A 14,138-nucleotide genomic window follows, 5' to 3' on the forward strand; every position below is an offset into this window, starting at 1 on the left:
TGTATTAGCAGTAAGTGAGACAAATGGTCTTCACTGTGTGTAATTTAGTGCATTTATAATTTCCCTTCAGGCAAAAAATATGTAAAAATAAATTTAAAAAATATCAGTGTTATTAAAAAAAATATGCAGTATCATTAACTTCCTGAGGGGGGCTTGAGTATTAAAACAGGAGTTACCACACTTACCTGCCTACATCTGTAGGTATGAACTGTGGAACCCAAGAACAGTTGTGCTGCAATTACTGAATTTAAAGTGGGGTTATATTGACCATGAGTTAATAATTCTATTAATGCACACTTGACTGTTTTTGGTATTATTTTTATGAGTCTTCAGTTCTCCAGGCTTCTTGAAGGACATTCAAAGCTCTCTTTGGATGTTTCTGCCTTTTGTTCTGTTCTCTGTCAGGATGATCCCACACTGCTTCAATAATGTTGAGGTCCGGGCTCTGGGGAGGACGATCCATGACTGATAGTGTGTTTTCTATCCAGGTATGATTTTACTGCATTGGCAGTGTGTTGGGGATCATTGTCATGCTGAAAAATTAAGCTGTTGCCAATCAGATGTTTTCCAGATGATATTTCATGGTGGATCAAAATCTGATGGTACTTTTCTGTGTTCATATTCCATCAAATTTAACAAGATCTCCAACACCACTGACTGAAATGCAGACAGAGTCTCCACCATGTTTTACAGATGTTTGCAGACATTCACTGTTGTACCTCTCTCCTGAACTCCTCTTACATTCTGATGAAAACCAGATTTTCAAATGTGGATCCATCCCTCCATCAGACCTGCTGCCACTGATTTTCAGTCCAGTTCTTGTGTAATGTGGCATACCTCAGCCTTTTCTTCTTGTTTTCACTTCCTTAAGAATGGCTTCTTGACAGCCGCCCTACCACTGAGACCATTTCTGATGAGGCTTCAGTGAACAGCAGATGGATCAGCTGAAGGTCCAGATGCTAGTAACAAAGTGCCTAAAGATATAATTTAAAATTGGTTCTTTACTAAGTTGCCTGTTATGTGTAAACACAACAGTGGTTCATCCCTTAAGTTAGGTACCTTTTATGCTTGAATGATTCATTCAAGCATAAAAAGTGTTAAAGTATTAAATGGCTTAATAAACATAAACAAACAAACAAACAAAAATATTCCCATGAAAATGATCAGGTACAAGGACTGGACTGAAAATGAGTGAAAAGCAGTCAATCCAAAGACAACACCTAGAGAACTATTGCTCAAGACTACAAAAATAAAAAAGTCTGACTGCTTGGAAGCAAAATATATTTTTAAAAAAAATTTTTTTTTTTTTTGATCCACCATGAAATACTATCTGGAAAACATCTGATTGGCAACAGCTTAACTACTTTTCAGCATGACAATTATCCCAAACACACTGCCAATGCAGTAAAAGCATATATATATAGTATTATATATATGATTATATATATATAGATTATCTAGATACACATACATATATATATATATATATATATATACACATACATCTATATATATATATAATATATATATATACTTATATATCTATATATATATATATATATATATATATAAACGCAGCCGTTTCTATTCTGCGCGCTTCTGAGCAGCAGCCAATCAGAGGGCCAGTTTAGTCAAAACCGGAAGTCGTCATCACAGACAGAGCAGTATTCCCGCGAAGATTGAGCCTCCTCCGCAGTTTCTCTTGGTATGTGTCTCTCCTGTTGTATGTATAAGAAGCTCGAATAACTGACATGTGTTTTTATGAAGCGGTCGAAGTAATGAAAGTCAGAAATGTAAAACATTTGTGCTTCTTCAGCGCGCTTTTAGCGAGCAGATCTGAGAGTGAAGCTCTGAATTGTGTTTCGAGCGTGTGTGTGGCACCAAACTCCCTTTGTAAAATGACAATTTAGTGATGTCATGCCTTGTCGGCGGATAGTAACTTAGTATTGAATGCAACCCGAGACGGGTTCTCACATGATAAGAGTCATTTTCTATTTCGGCATACATAAAATATCCATATACATAATCTTATTGTAATGTAAAGGTTCAGATGAGCCGTCATATTAAATGGACGGTTATTGCTGCTTTAGCTGTATCCCGAATGGAAAATAGTTTTGTTTTTACCTGTAATCGCCTTTAACATTTGTTACCTCCAAATGTAAATGTGTCCTGAAGCGATGTTATTTTGTTTTTGGTGATTATTAGACTGGAGGCTTGGCGTAAACTCATACGGGAGGTAGTTATTGGGGTTAAAACTGTCTTATTCGAGGTGTTAGTGCGTTTAATTGACAATTTGGTGTATTTCTGAAGATTTTCCATCTACATTATGTGAAGTACACAATTATATCATTATTATCCAGCTGAAAAATGGAATAAACTGTATAAGTTGTCCTGCTTTCCCACTTTTTAAATGGTTTCCAGTTTACAGGCACATCATCATGAGTAAGAGGAAGGCCAAAGATGCTCATCTGCCCATAGGGGAATGCATCACACAGGTGTGTATGAACAATCAGTGAGTTTCTCCCTGTTGTACTCCAGCACAAACCTAATCAGCTGCCAGTTTGTTTCTGTGCAGGTTCAGCAGATTTTAAGGGAGCGGTTTTGTGAGAGGCAGCTCCCTGACAGGCTGGATGGAGTGGAAGCTCAGTACAAGTAGGTTCATATCATCAGGGCTGGTGCAAAGAAATTTTGTATAGTTGTTAAAACTATACAAAATCACTGAAAGAGAAGAAACTGTCTGTAGAAATGACCACCAAAGCTTCCTGTCATAGCTACAGCTGGACCGGCCCGTTCTCATCCTCGGGGCATCTTTGGCTCTGTCATAGCTGCGTTTGTCGTGACTTTGTTGCAAGTATAGGTGAGGGTTAATCGGTCACTCCTAAGTCATCATTTGTAATCAGAGTTACTTGTTGTGAAGGGGAGCGTTGGAACCCAAACCACAACATGTTCCCGAGCTTAACCAACTTGTTTTAGGACCTAAAACCCATTAGATTAGCTTTAATTGCCTAAACTGAACCGACTAGTTTTTAGTGCCATTCTTCCAGATTAATCAGCTCCAAGTCCAACACAATCAGCTCAGTTGGCACTCATGACGGGAGAACCAAGGTGCACCACTAGCAGAACAAATCAGAGCCGGGCCGGGGGCGGGGCAAAATCACTGGGCCCTTTATACCCAAATAATAAAGCTCATAACATCACGACAAACAAAATGTGTTTTTGTAACTTGGCTTTTCCTTCCTCTGGTTTTTCCTTTTTTCGCTTTGCTGCCCCACCTTTATGCTTATATGAAGTGCCACTCATGTTAGCTTAGTCTGTAAAATGCTTCACTTAGTTTACATGACGTTGGTGGACGGTTGGTGACGAGTTTTACCCACAATACGCTTGGAGAAAATATCGGCAATCCACTTGAAATTTGCGTGTCATAAAGTTAAATGTAAGAGTGAGAATACAGCCAGTCATGCAGCACAACATCTTATTCAATATTTTACACCTACTACATCATTAATGTCTTGTAAAGTTTTGTAAAGTGTCTTGTAAAGTTTTTAGCAACCAAGACTCAGTCCTTACTGTGGCAACTTTTAAATTGGATGCAAGGGATTCAACGTGGTTCTACAAAAACACGCTTTAGGAGGTGCTAGTTGTAAGTGAATGCATTTAAAAATAGCTCTGAACCTTTCAAAATTCACCAAAGCTGTCGACAAAGTCTGAAGAACCATCTCCTTTAACCTAGCATGGTGCCCACAAGGTATCATCTGAAGAGGGAGTACCTTCATGTAATACCAGTTTGTACCACTAGATGGTGCAGTGAGTCAATATAAACTGTATTTAAGTAGACAAATCCTTTGGGGACAAAAAAAGCATTCTTGTTACAATGCAGGCCTGGAAAAAGGCTGGACGTAAGGCTAAAGAAATTATCGGAAAACATTTCAACATGCTCACTGGTGAAACACTGCCCCCTTGTGGTGAAACATTTAAGGTAATTACAAAAGTACCTTTAAAGGTAATCCGTAAAATGTTGTTGTTTTGCTTCCGCTTCAGTTTCTAGAGGTCTTCGGCGGTTTGGAAAGCCTGTAGTAGAACTGTCATCTATAATTAAGAGCAGACCTGGAGCTCGGTGTGAGTTTCTGTGACCCAGTTCAGTCGCACCTGGGTGACAGCTCTGTCCCAGTTTCCCAACCGACTTGGCCACAACACGAGCTTCCCCAGCAAGAGAATTCAACTCATTTAGAAGCAAGAAATGGGGGTGTGTATTCACAGGGCATTGTGGGTATTGTAGTTAAAGCCAGTGTGTTTGCAGACATCTCCTGGAGCTGCTGAGGCGGACGGCGGTCCACGGGGAGAGTAACTCTGTGTTAATTGTGGGTCCCAGAGGAGGAGGGAAAACGACGGTGAGCTGCTAAAATGTGTTTATGGGTTAAAAATCTATTTGTGTGGACTTCTTGTCTGACTGTGTCTGCGTTTGTGGTTTTGTGCCCAAAGCTGCTCCAGTGTGTGCTGAGAGACCTGCAGGAGGAGGAAGAGGTGGAGAAAAACCTTCTTCAGGTTCACCTCAATGGTACCAAACCTCATTTAAACTCCTCACAGTTTAAGGACCCACACGTTTGGTAGAAGTCTGAATGGGATGGATTTGTGTGTGTGCCGCAGGTCTCCTGCAGACTGATGACAGAATCGCGCTGAAAGAAATAACCAGGCAGCTCCAACTGGAAAATGTTGTTGGCGACAAAGTGTTTGTGAGTATTCACAGAGACTTTTGTTGACATTTTCAGCTCTAAAAACACCTCCAAAAATCTCTCTGCCTCTTTTCAGGGAAGCTTTGCTGAAAATCTGGCTTTCCTTCTGGAGGCGTTAAAAAAAGGTGAGCAGAGTAAGGATTTCAGACTGATTTCAGCTGCTTTCAAGGCCACAGCAGCACGTTTGATGGGGTTTTTTTGATCCCTTCAAGGTGACCGCAGCACCAGTTGCCCAGTGTTGTTCGTCCTGGATGAGTTCGACCTGTTTGCCCACCACAAGAACCAGACTCTGCTCTACACCCTGTTCGACGTCTCCCAGTCCGCCCAGGCTCCCATCGCTGTGGTCGGCCTCACCTGCAGACTAGTGGGTCTCAGTATCCTGCTCAGAAATTTTTGCTAGAAACGATGGCTGTTTTTAATATGTGTGATGCTTCTTTTTCCATCCAGGATGTTCTGGAGCTGCTGGAGAAGCGGGTGAAGTCGCGGTTTTCCCACCGTCAGATCCACCTGCTGAGCGGCCTCAACTTCGCCCAGTTCCTGGAGCGTGTTCAGATGCAGCTCAGCCTGCCGGACAGTTTTCCCGACAACAAGTTCGCTCAGGAGTGGAACGCCAGCGTGAAGGTGACGCGGACAGTCCTGTGGGTGTGAAGCGCCTTCAGGCTGCAGATAAATGAGCGTCTCTGCAAACAGACGGTCACATTAGACTCTAACTTAAAATCAAACCAACACTTACAAAATAAACCTCATGTTTTATTCACAGCATTTGCAGCAAAGTGTTTTTAATGAGGTCGTCAGAGGAATTCGAAGGTCATTTCCCCTGTATAAGCTGTTTTGGTTGTTTTTTGTTCTCCAGACTCTGTGTGAGGACAAATCCGTGGAGGAAGTCCTGCAGAGACACTTTCAACTCCAGCAAAAACATCCGCTCTCTGCACGTGCTGCTGGTGAGAAGAACATCTCTGCCATTTGGTTTGAAACACTGAGCGTTTTCTATTCTTTCATCACGTTTTTCATGCAAATGTCTTCGTAGATGTTGTGTCTGAGTCGCGTCTCCGTCGCCAAACCTGCCATCAAACCGGCCGACCTGCTCGAGGCCAGCCGGATGTGTTTTGCTGATTCCACGGCTAACATGCTCCACGGTGGGTACAAATCCCAAAAAAGGAAGAGGGGAATGTCTTAAGTCGCGATCGGAAGAGTCTGAGTGAGTTATGTCTCTTTAGGCCTGTCCATCTTGGAGCTGTGCCTGGTCATCGCCATGAAACACCTCAATGACATCTACGAAGGAGAGCCGTTCAACCTCCAGATGGTCCATAACGGTACGAGCAGGCATTAAATATGTAAGTTCAAGAAGCTGTCTCTTTTTTTTCCTCACACCGGCATGATTGTTTCCAGAGTTTAAGAAATTCCTGCAGAGGAAGTCCAGCTCCATCTACAACTTTGAGCAGCCGGTCATCATGAAGGTTGGTAGAAACTCCTCGCAGCCCCCCCCCCCCCCAGGAGTCTTCCCTTCCCTTCCCTTGATTCTTCGCCTCTTCTCGTCTTTAGGCGTTCGAGCACCTGCAGCAGCTGGAGCTGATCCGGCCGTCGACGGGCCCTCGGTCAAATCCCAGCGGGAAGTACCAGCTTGTGAGGCTCACGCTGGACCACAGTCAGATCATGGAGGCCCTGCAGAAATACCCACAGTGCCCCACTGACGTCAAGCAGTGGGCCATGTCGGCATTTGGGTAGAACTTCGGAACATTTAGAGGGTTTTAGTTTTGTTTTGACCTGGACTAAGGCTGGAGGTTGGAGCAAAACGACGACGTGACGTTTCTTCTGGATCTTCTGGATGTTCACCGTAAATTATCAGGAAATAAAAGGAAATCAGGGATCAGATTTCAGACCCTATATGTCCTTTTTTTCCCCCTCTTCTATCATTAAAGAGGTTTATTTTGAAGGTTTAGGGAGCTTTTTAATGACCTACATCACACGGGCTTCCTTTTGGAGAAGAAAGACTGAAATTCAGCTTTAAGTGTTGTGTCATTTAGTCTAGAACACAATGATTGACCTTCCTGCTAAAATTGTAGGTTAGAAAAATCAAACAAGCCGTGGACCATCTGAGGCTTCAGATCATTTTTAGATCACGGTATCAAGCTGCCAAATGCTGCCATCTAGTGGTGAATTCGTGCAGTTGACACGAACCTGGATGAAAGTTGTAGTTTTGATTCTTGGGGAAAAAATTAATTATTATGCATATTATATTAACTAGTGTGGTCAGGCCGTGGTGAGGCATCTGTCCCTCCACAGCTCACAAGAATCGCTGCTCCTCTGACTTGGTGCACAGCGATCACCTGATGGGCCCTATCTGTCACTTTCTGGGCAGTAACCTGTGAAATCTGATGGCCGAGTGAACGTCGGTGATGTTCTGGTATAGTTTCTGCAACATTAGATTCCTATTAGTGTCAGTAAAAAGCACTTCATTCATTATTTAATCACAGGACATCCTCCTGGTAGATACTTGGTGTTCTTGAGTCGTCAAAGTCCTCGCTGCTCAATAAAGTTTTAAAGGTAAAAATGGCTTAAATCCTCTTTTCTTTCCAGCTGTATAAACAAAAAAGTTAAATTTTCCACTTATTTGAACTGTGTTTGAATGCAACACGGATATTCAGCACCGTACTGTTATTTTATTTAAAGCTGCATTTTTAAAGATTTTGTTCAGTGTAAAATGTCATTCTGTACTGGCCGTGCATTACAAATATAACCCTAATAATTTCATGTTTCCAGGAGGAAAAAGTGCCTCCCACTGTCAAATTAACCACCTCTGGTTAGACAACATGTAGCACTGAGTGTTTCAATAAGGCTGCAGTCTACTAGTGTTGCTGGGGCAGGGTCCTAACTGGGTGAAGTCACCTGGAAGTATCTGCATGGCAGCTGTAAGAAGGAGCTTCCTTTATGAAATGAAAGCAGGTAACGGTGCCCTGTAGTCCAGCGCAATGAATCAGGCACGGTCAGCATGGCTGAGAAGTGGAACCGAGCATGTAAATGTTAATTAATAATTAAGCATTTTCCATCTCCATAACCTGCTGATAGGTTTTTGTTCAACCTGCAGGTGAGTCTGCTTCTTGTCAAGATGTTGGCTTTTGTGGAAAAAACAGTGGCGCTAAGTCAAGACAATAGGCTACACTCATGTCCACTTTATTAGGTACACCTGTCAACTGCTCATTAACACCAAATATCTGATCAGCCAATCACATGGCAGCAAGATGACCCGCTGAAGTTCAAAGTGAGCATCAGAATGTGGAAGAAAAGTGATGTAAGCGACTTTGAACGTGGCATGGTTGTTGGTCTGAGTGTTTCAGAAAATGTTGATCTGGGATTTTCCCACAACCGCTCCGGTTTACAGATGATGGTCTGAGAAAGAGGAACTATTTAGTGAGCGGCAGTTCTCTGAGTGAAAGTGTCTTATTGATTCAGAGAATAATGGCCAGACTGCTTCCATCACCTTGGTAAAGGTTCATCTTTGTCTCATCAGTACATAAAACTTTGGCCAGAATTCCTGAGGCTTGTCTCTCTAATTCTTGGCAAAGTCCAGCCTGAACTTCCTGTTCGTCTTGCTAATCAGTGGTTTGCATCTTCTGGTGAAGTCTCTGTACTTTTGTTCATGAAGTCTTCTGTGAACAGTAGATTGTGATACCTTCACTCCTGCCCTGTGGAGGTTGTTGCTGATGTCACTAACAGCTGTTTAAGGGTCTTTACAGCACTTAAAATGTTTCTGTCAATCGACTCCTGTTGCTGTCGTCAGTCCTACCTGTTTGACATCTGTTACTTAGAACACCAGTGACGACTTTCTTCTTCAGGACACTCCAAACAGTTGTACAGGCTATGGCGGTGGCTTCTCTCAGCTTCACAATTGCTTGTTTTTCACCCACAGACAGCTCTCTGGTTTTCACGTTGATTACTCCTAACTGTGACTATCTGGCATTAATGCTGAGAAGAAGCTGGGAAATTGAAATAAAAACCAGTATATTTGTCATTCACGTTAAGATGCATCATTTGGAGATGTTTGTAGAAACTTGATATCTAACTGCAAACTCCAGACTGATTCAGTGAGGGAAAAGAAATGAAAAACCACACTCACAATCTAAAAACACATTTATTTACATCACGTGGATCACTTCAGCTGATAAAAACCACGGCCGGCTAATGTTAGCCTAGAGTTGCCGTGCTGATCAGGGATCAGTCCTGCCTCCTCTGTCATAATGTACCCAGGGTTCGTGAAGGTTCTTCCTCTGCTGTAACACATTTTCAGAGGATTTTTCTTTCCTCTCATCTGTGAGAGGACAATTGCCAAAGGTCAGGGTGACGACCCCTGGAGCTGGTAAAGACTCACTCCTGCTCAGGAAAACCCCAGCGGGGTGCTTTTTTGATGTACTTCACTTTCCAGTTTGAAATTGCAGACCTTAGTTTCTTTCTGTTTTTCCCATTTTTTTTTTTTCTCAGTAACATAAAATGTACAGTCACATGTATGAGGAGCAAAGAAACAAGATATTTTCATCACTGAAGAAAGATTAAAACAAACAAAACAAAAAAACAACAAAAAACAACCCGCTGAAATTTCTTGATCAGACTAATTAGTTTCTTCCAGCCTTAAGAACCCTGTGAGCATCATTAGCATCGGAGACAGCATTGGCAGACCCTGACTCAGCACTGCAACTCGAAAGCCTTGAGAAATGTGGGGTCAAAGTAGTGTTTTTGTATGTTTTTTTTTTTTTTTTTTGTAGAAATTTCAGGCCTGGCAACCAGACTTATCTTACTGCAAGACAGTCTTAGTGGTGGGGGTCACTGGAGTTCAATGTTTCCTCTAAAACTCTTACCAACAGCGGGAAAAAGGAGGAGATTGGGAAGCTGGAATGAAATAACCTGTAGTGGATGATTGTAGTATCATGTATGGGAATACTGCAACAGCTCCTAAAGAGCTTGGAGAGCTTTTTAAAATGCAACCATTAGGGGACCCAAATAGGCTCCCTGAGGAACACCCTTGGCAGAACCATCATGATTTGTTTTCTTTCTGCCTTACAAAATACTCCAATGAGCCTCCAGCTTTTAGCCCACACAAATCTCAACTTAGTGAAACTTTTACAGGCCTGGGTTGCCAAGTCAAAACACAAGAAAAGTATAAATGAATGTAGAGGAAACACTGAAGTTCAACACGCACTTATAAAGATTCAGCTCAGAGTATATAGTTGATACAGGTATTTATGTCTGTACAGATCCTAGACTGCTTAAAATAGTGGGGGCAACAAGACACAAATGTTTCACTGTTTATATGCACAGCAATGTGAGGTGCTGGGCTGGAGGAAGTCGTGGTAAGAAACACATAAAGCCTCAACACGCAGAAGACCCATCCATACACCTTCAAATGAGAGTCAACAGTAAGAGTCATCTGCTCCTCATTAGGATGAAGCTAAAGTTTAGGATACTTTATGCAAATCAGGGGTGGCCAATGCGACTGGACTATTTTCACACAATAAGAGAACGTTCGCATGTAACCCCCACACTGGTTTTGATTTGAAATCTGGGAGCAGGCAGGTCGCGTGAGCTGCAGCTGAGTATCTGGACTCTTAGGGGCCCATTATGATTGCTGCACTGACAGTGTCACATGCAACACAATGACAGGCGTCGCCACTCAGACAACACCTCCGCATTAGCGCTGGTTGTAAGAGGAGAAGTCATCAAAATGGGAAGATGTCTAATCTAGGAATCTTTGAGATCCTGCACCAACTGAAATGGTGGTTAAAAAAAAAAAAGAACAAAATTGCCTAAAACACTACTGAAGTGTGGCCAGCAGATGCAATGCCACATTTAGTGTGTGTCAAGGGCCAGAATACAACAAGCCCTCTAACAGGCTGCAAACACCTGTCAATCATTTACTATCCCTACCTAGGAAGTGGTCTGGCCCCTCCAAAAAGGGAGGATTCTCATGAGCACTTTTTTTTTTTTTTAAATGGAGTCTTCATCATAGTGACAACCAATCAATCACAATCGTTTTCATTGATTTAATTGACCAGTGCTTCCAAAGTTGAACCTGAGGGGCTCTAGCAGAGACCATTCCACTTCCTGTTAGTCCCGTTGAACAGAAACTGGCTGCAGTTCAGTGGGGGGCACTCGTGACACAATCATCAATCAATAATACTTTTTTTTTCCAGCACCTTCTTCTAGACAAAAAGTTCTGGCTGTTGAAGGTGATGCTATTATGAAACTGCTGCTAGAAAATTTAAAATAGAATTATACTTTCTCAAACCCCTAAGAAAAGGTTTACCCATTATATTGACATTTTTGGGCTACAGTTTGTTCTGGACCATCTTAGAAGTGCCCGCTATGAAACCAGATGTTCAGGGAGTTCTTGAGTACTTAGAAGCTCTTTTGTTAAAGTTTCTTCAAATCTTCAGAACAAACAGTGAAGCAACAGATTCCCAACTCAGTTCGTCAATATGCCACGCCACTAAATGTGAATCCTCCCTTGGTGGAGTAACAGAGATAGTATAGACCTGAGGGGAACCAACAAACACTAAATAAGATCGTCTCCAGTCGCTTTAATCTGATGTTTGGTTAGGTGAAGATGACCAAAAATTTGCTTTGTTTTGGAAATTTAGGCGCTAAAACAATAGGAGGGCCAGAAGTCTTACGGTTCAGTCCTTCCAAGGACAAGGTTCTTTTTCTTTTTTCATCGGCTGGTTTGGTCCTAATGGACCACAGAGCCGGTACAACTGAGAGGTGTATGAAAGGATGTCCAAGTGTGCTGGGCTTTACAAGTTTCTACGGGACAGGGCACAATCACACGAAACCAGCCAAACGCAAAGCCCTCTAAAGTTACACAGGGCCGGGCTCAATCCATCAAAGTACACACAATACTGGAATCCAGGAGTCTGAATAACATTCATTCTCGGTCATTTGTCCATAGACTGAATAGAAAGAAGCATGAGTACAGTTTATATCTTTTTCTTTTTGAATTAAAGAAAGTTCCTGAATTACAACTGAACACCCACCCCAAAACACCCTCCCCAAACCCTGAAACCCCAACAAAACCAAAGCTCGTGCCAGAACTTTATTCCAAGTTGCACTCGAGCTCTGATCCCCAAAACCTCAGGCCAGTAAATTAAAAAATAAATACAACATATCAATATGCAAGGTCACGGATTAAAAAAAAAAAAATGCTACAAGTTATTCGTGTGTGTGTATATTGAAAGTCACTCCTGCAGCTGAGCCTACAGAAGTGTAGGGTAGGTTGCGGCACTGGTTGCATATAACTCGCTAGAACTTAGAAAAGCATAGTACTGAATCCCTGAATGGTATTTGTCGGTTTGGGTCGGTTTCCCCGAGGGCAGTTTAAACTCAAGCTGGAAGTCTTTCACCTACAGTACTTGGGATATGACTGCCAACCAAACAGCAGCGAGTTTCTTTGCTCGTGGCTGATAAGTTTTGTCAGCCACTTTGGCAGGTAACCAACCGGTTTGGAGGCAGCTTTTGGAAATCCACTTGGCGGCTGGAACACTGGTGAGTAAGTTTTGCATTTGAGGACACAAACACAGGGACTAAAGAGAATAATACTGGTGTTTCTCCCTTTTGTGTCAGTCAAGGATCCTTTTCGTTCTGCAGTTCAGTCTCCCACCACAGGACGAGAAAAAGCATTGCAGTGGAAATGAGGAAACTTCTTTGTAGCCTTATTCTGCTTTTGTCTGTCGAACCTTCAGGGAACAAATTAAGTTTACTCCTAAACTGGAACCTTTCCCCTAACTGAAGAACATTTTGAACTTCTTTTTAGCAACCTGGTTATGATTTTGGTTTATTTGCCATAGTTTCTACCCCAAAGAAATCCCTGCAGGTGAGGTAGTACTTTCTGAAGGGCTGCTGGGGTTTGCAGTAATGATCGTCCCTGACTGTTCAAGCTTTGATAGGACCTCGGACAACGGCTGCTTTTGAACAGCAGTCGAGCAGCATAAGGAAGCGACACTGATGCAAATATTGTACTCTTGCTACAATAAGTAAATAAGACGATGGCTTCAACTTCCTTCAGGTTTGCGGTGTTGTTGCAGTATGGCGTGCAGAAATAATCTTAAACTTGTTGTCCTGCCAAATCTTTACCATTCAAATTTACTCTCTACAGTTAACTCTGAAGATCCTCTAGATCTAGGCGAGATAACTTAACAGCTTGGCCCTGATGGTTACAAAGTTGGCACACATCTACGTGCTCCAAAACATTTAGCTTCATTACAGACTTTTTAATGTGCAAAATGTAAAGTTTTGCTGCACTGATCACTAATCAATTAAAATTCTTAGTGTTTTACTTATATACTTTACTGGCTCTTACTCTCCAAAGCATCACAGTTTAGTGCTGTAAAGAAACGTAACTATCTTGAATGTGAAATGGTTTGGTATAAAGAAGTTTCTTCATGTTTTTTCTCGTATTTTCTAACTGCACCCAGCGCTTGATTTTAAACTGTGTCCTGTGAAACCGTCCCAAAGCTTGAGGAGAGACTGCAGGTCTGCCGGCACCAGTGTTCAATGTCCCTCAGAGGAAATAAAGACTCAAAAATGTCATTTGTCGCCTTCGCAACAATGACAGATACATCCGTTTTGCCTGACATCTACAAGAGTAACTAATATGGACACGTAGAAATGGCACCAGGATGAAAGAGAGAAAGAAGAGATCCCTCGTCTCCACTCATTTAACTGCGGTTTAGCCGTGCGGCTGTTCCGTTGGTGCCAGCAAGGGTTTAAAACAAGTTGAGCAGCCTAACTGGTTTGCCATCTATCAGGTTAAATGTTAACCTGGAGGAACAACAGATATGCTGAGAGTTACTCAAGAACCTTAGGCCCCAGTTACTGCCTGGTAATCACCGTTTGCTAGGAAAAAAATGAGCATTCCCCTGCTGGAGGGTTGATTGCGATTACTAGCAGATTGCCACAGTCCCCTTTAGCTGTTTGCAAACACTTGCCAACTACTCACTAAGCTGTAGTGAAACTGTGAAAGGTGGCATCAAAAAGTTGCACCTTTGGAAACATGTTTGTTTCAATGGGCAAGTCAGTATCTTCTGTGCAATCTACTAGCAACCAAAGCAATTTCAAGGTTTTTGGTTGCCACAGGGTAACAGGCTGGTCTCCGGGGCTGTGAACTGAGGCCGTAAGGAAATAATCCCAGAAGTCCAATTTTTGCTTTGCTAATTCAGTGGTCTGCATCCCTGAGGCAGGCTGGGTAATTGGGAGCCTCCTTTCTTTTTGTTAAGATTTTCATTAGTATGACTAGCAAACATAGTGCCGTGGAGACCTATTATCGAATGGTTGGTGTTCAGTACTGTAGAACAAATCACCAGTGTGGAAATCTCTAGTCTCACACTTTTTTTTTGCATAAACTATCCCAGAGCCTGCACTAGG

At 42.3% G+C, this 14,138-nt stretch overlaps 1 protein-coding gene across 1 annotated transcript; it reads left to right on the forward strand.

Moving 5' to 3' along the window:
- Nucleotides 1–1,668: 1,668 nt before the first annotated feature.
- orc4 (origin recognition complex, subunit 4) lies at nt 1,669–7,281 on the forward strand. Its single transcript, XM_030750527.1, is given in 15 exon segments — nt 1,669–1,705; nt 2,429–2,495; nt 2,576–2,652; nt 4,298–4,388; nt 4,480–4,555; nt 4,645–4,730; nt 4,807–4,855; nt 4,943–5,094; nt 5,178–5,351; nt 5,584–5,628; nt 5,630–5,671; nt 5,758–5,866; nt 5,948–6,043; nt 6,120–6,187; nt 6,273–7,281. Coding segments are annotated over 14 exon segments (1,305 nt in total). The 5' UTR covers nt 1,669–1,705; nt 2,429–2,438; the 3' UTR covers nt 6,456–7,281.
- The last annotated feature ends 6,857 nt before the right edge of the window (nt 7,282–14,138 follow it).

This window comes from Archocentrus centrarchus, chromosome 2 (genome assembly GCF_007364275.1).
Source record: "Archocentrus centrarchus isolate MPI-CPG fArcCen1 chromosome 2, fArcCen1, whole genome shotgun sequence".
NCBI classification, from domain to species: Eukaryota; Metazoa; Chordata; class Actinopteri; order Cichliformes; family Cichlidae; genus Archocentrus; species Archocentrus centrarchus.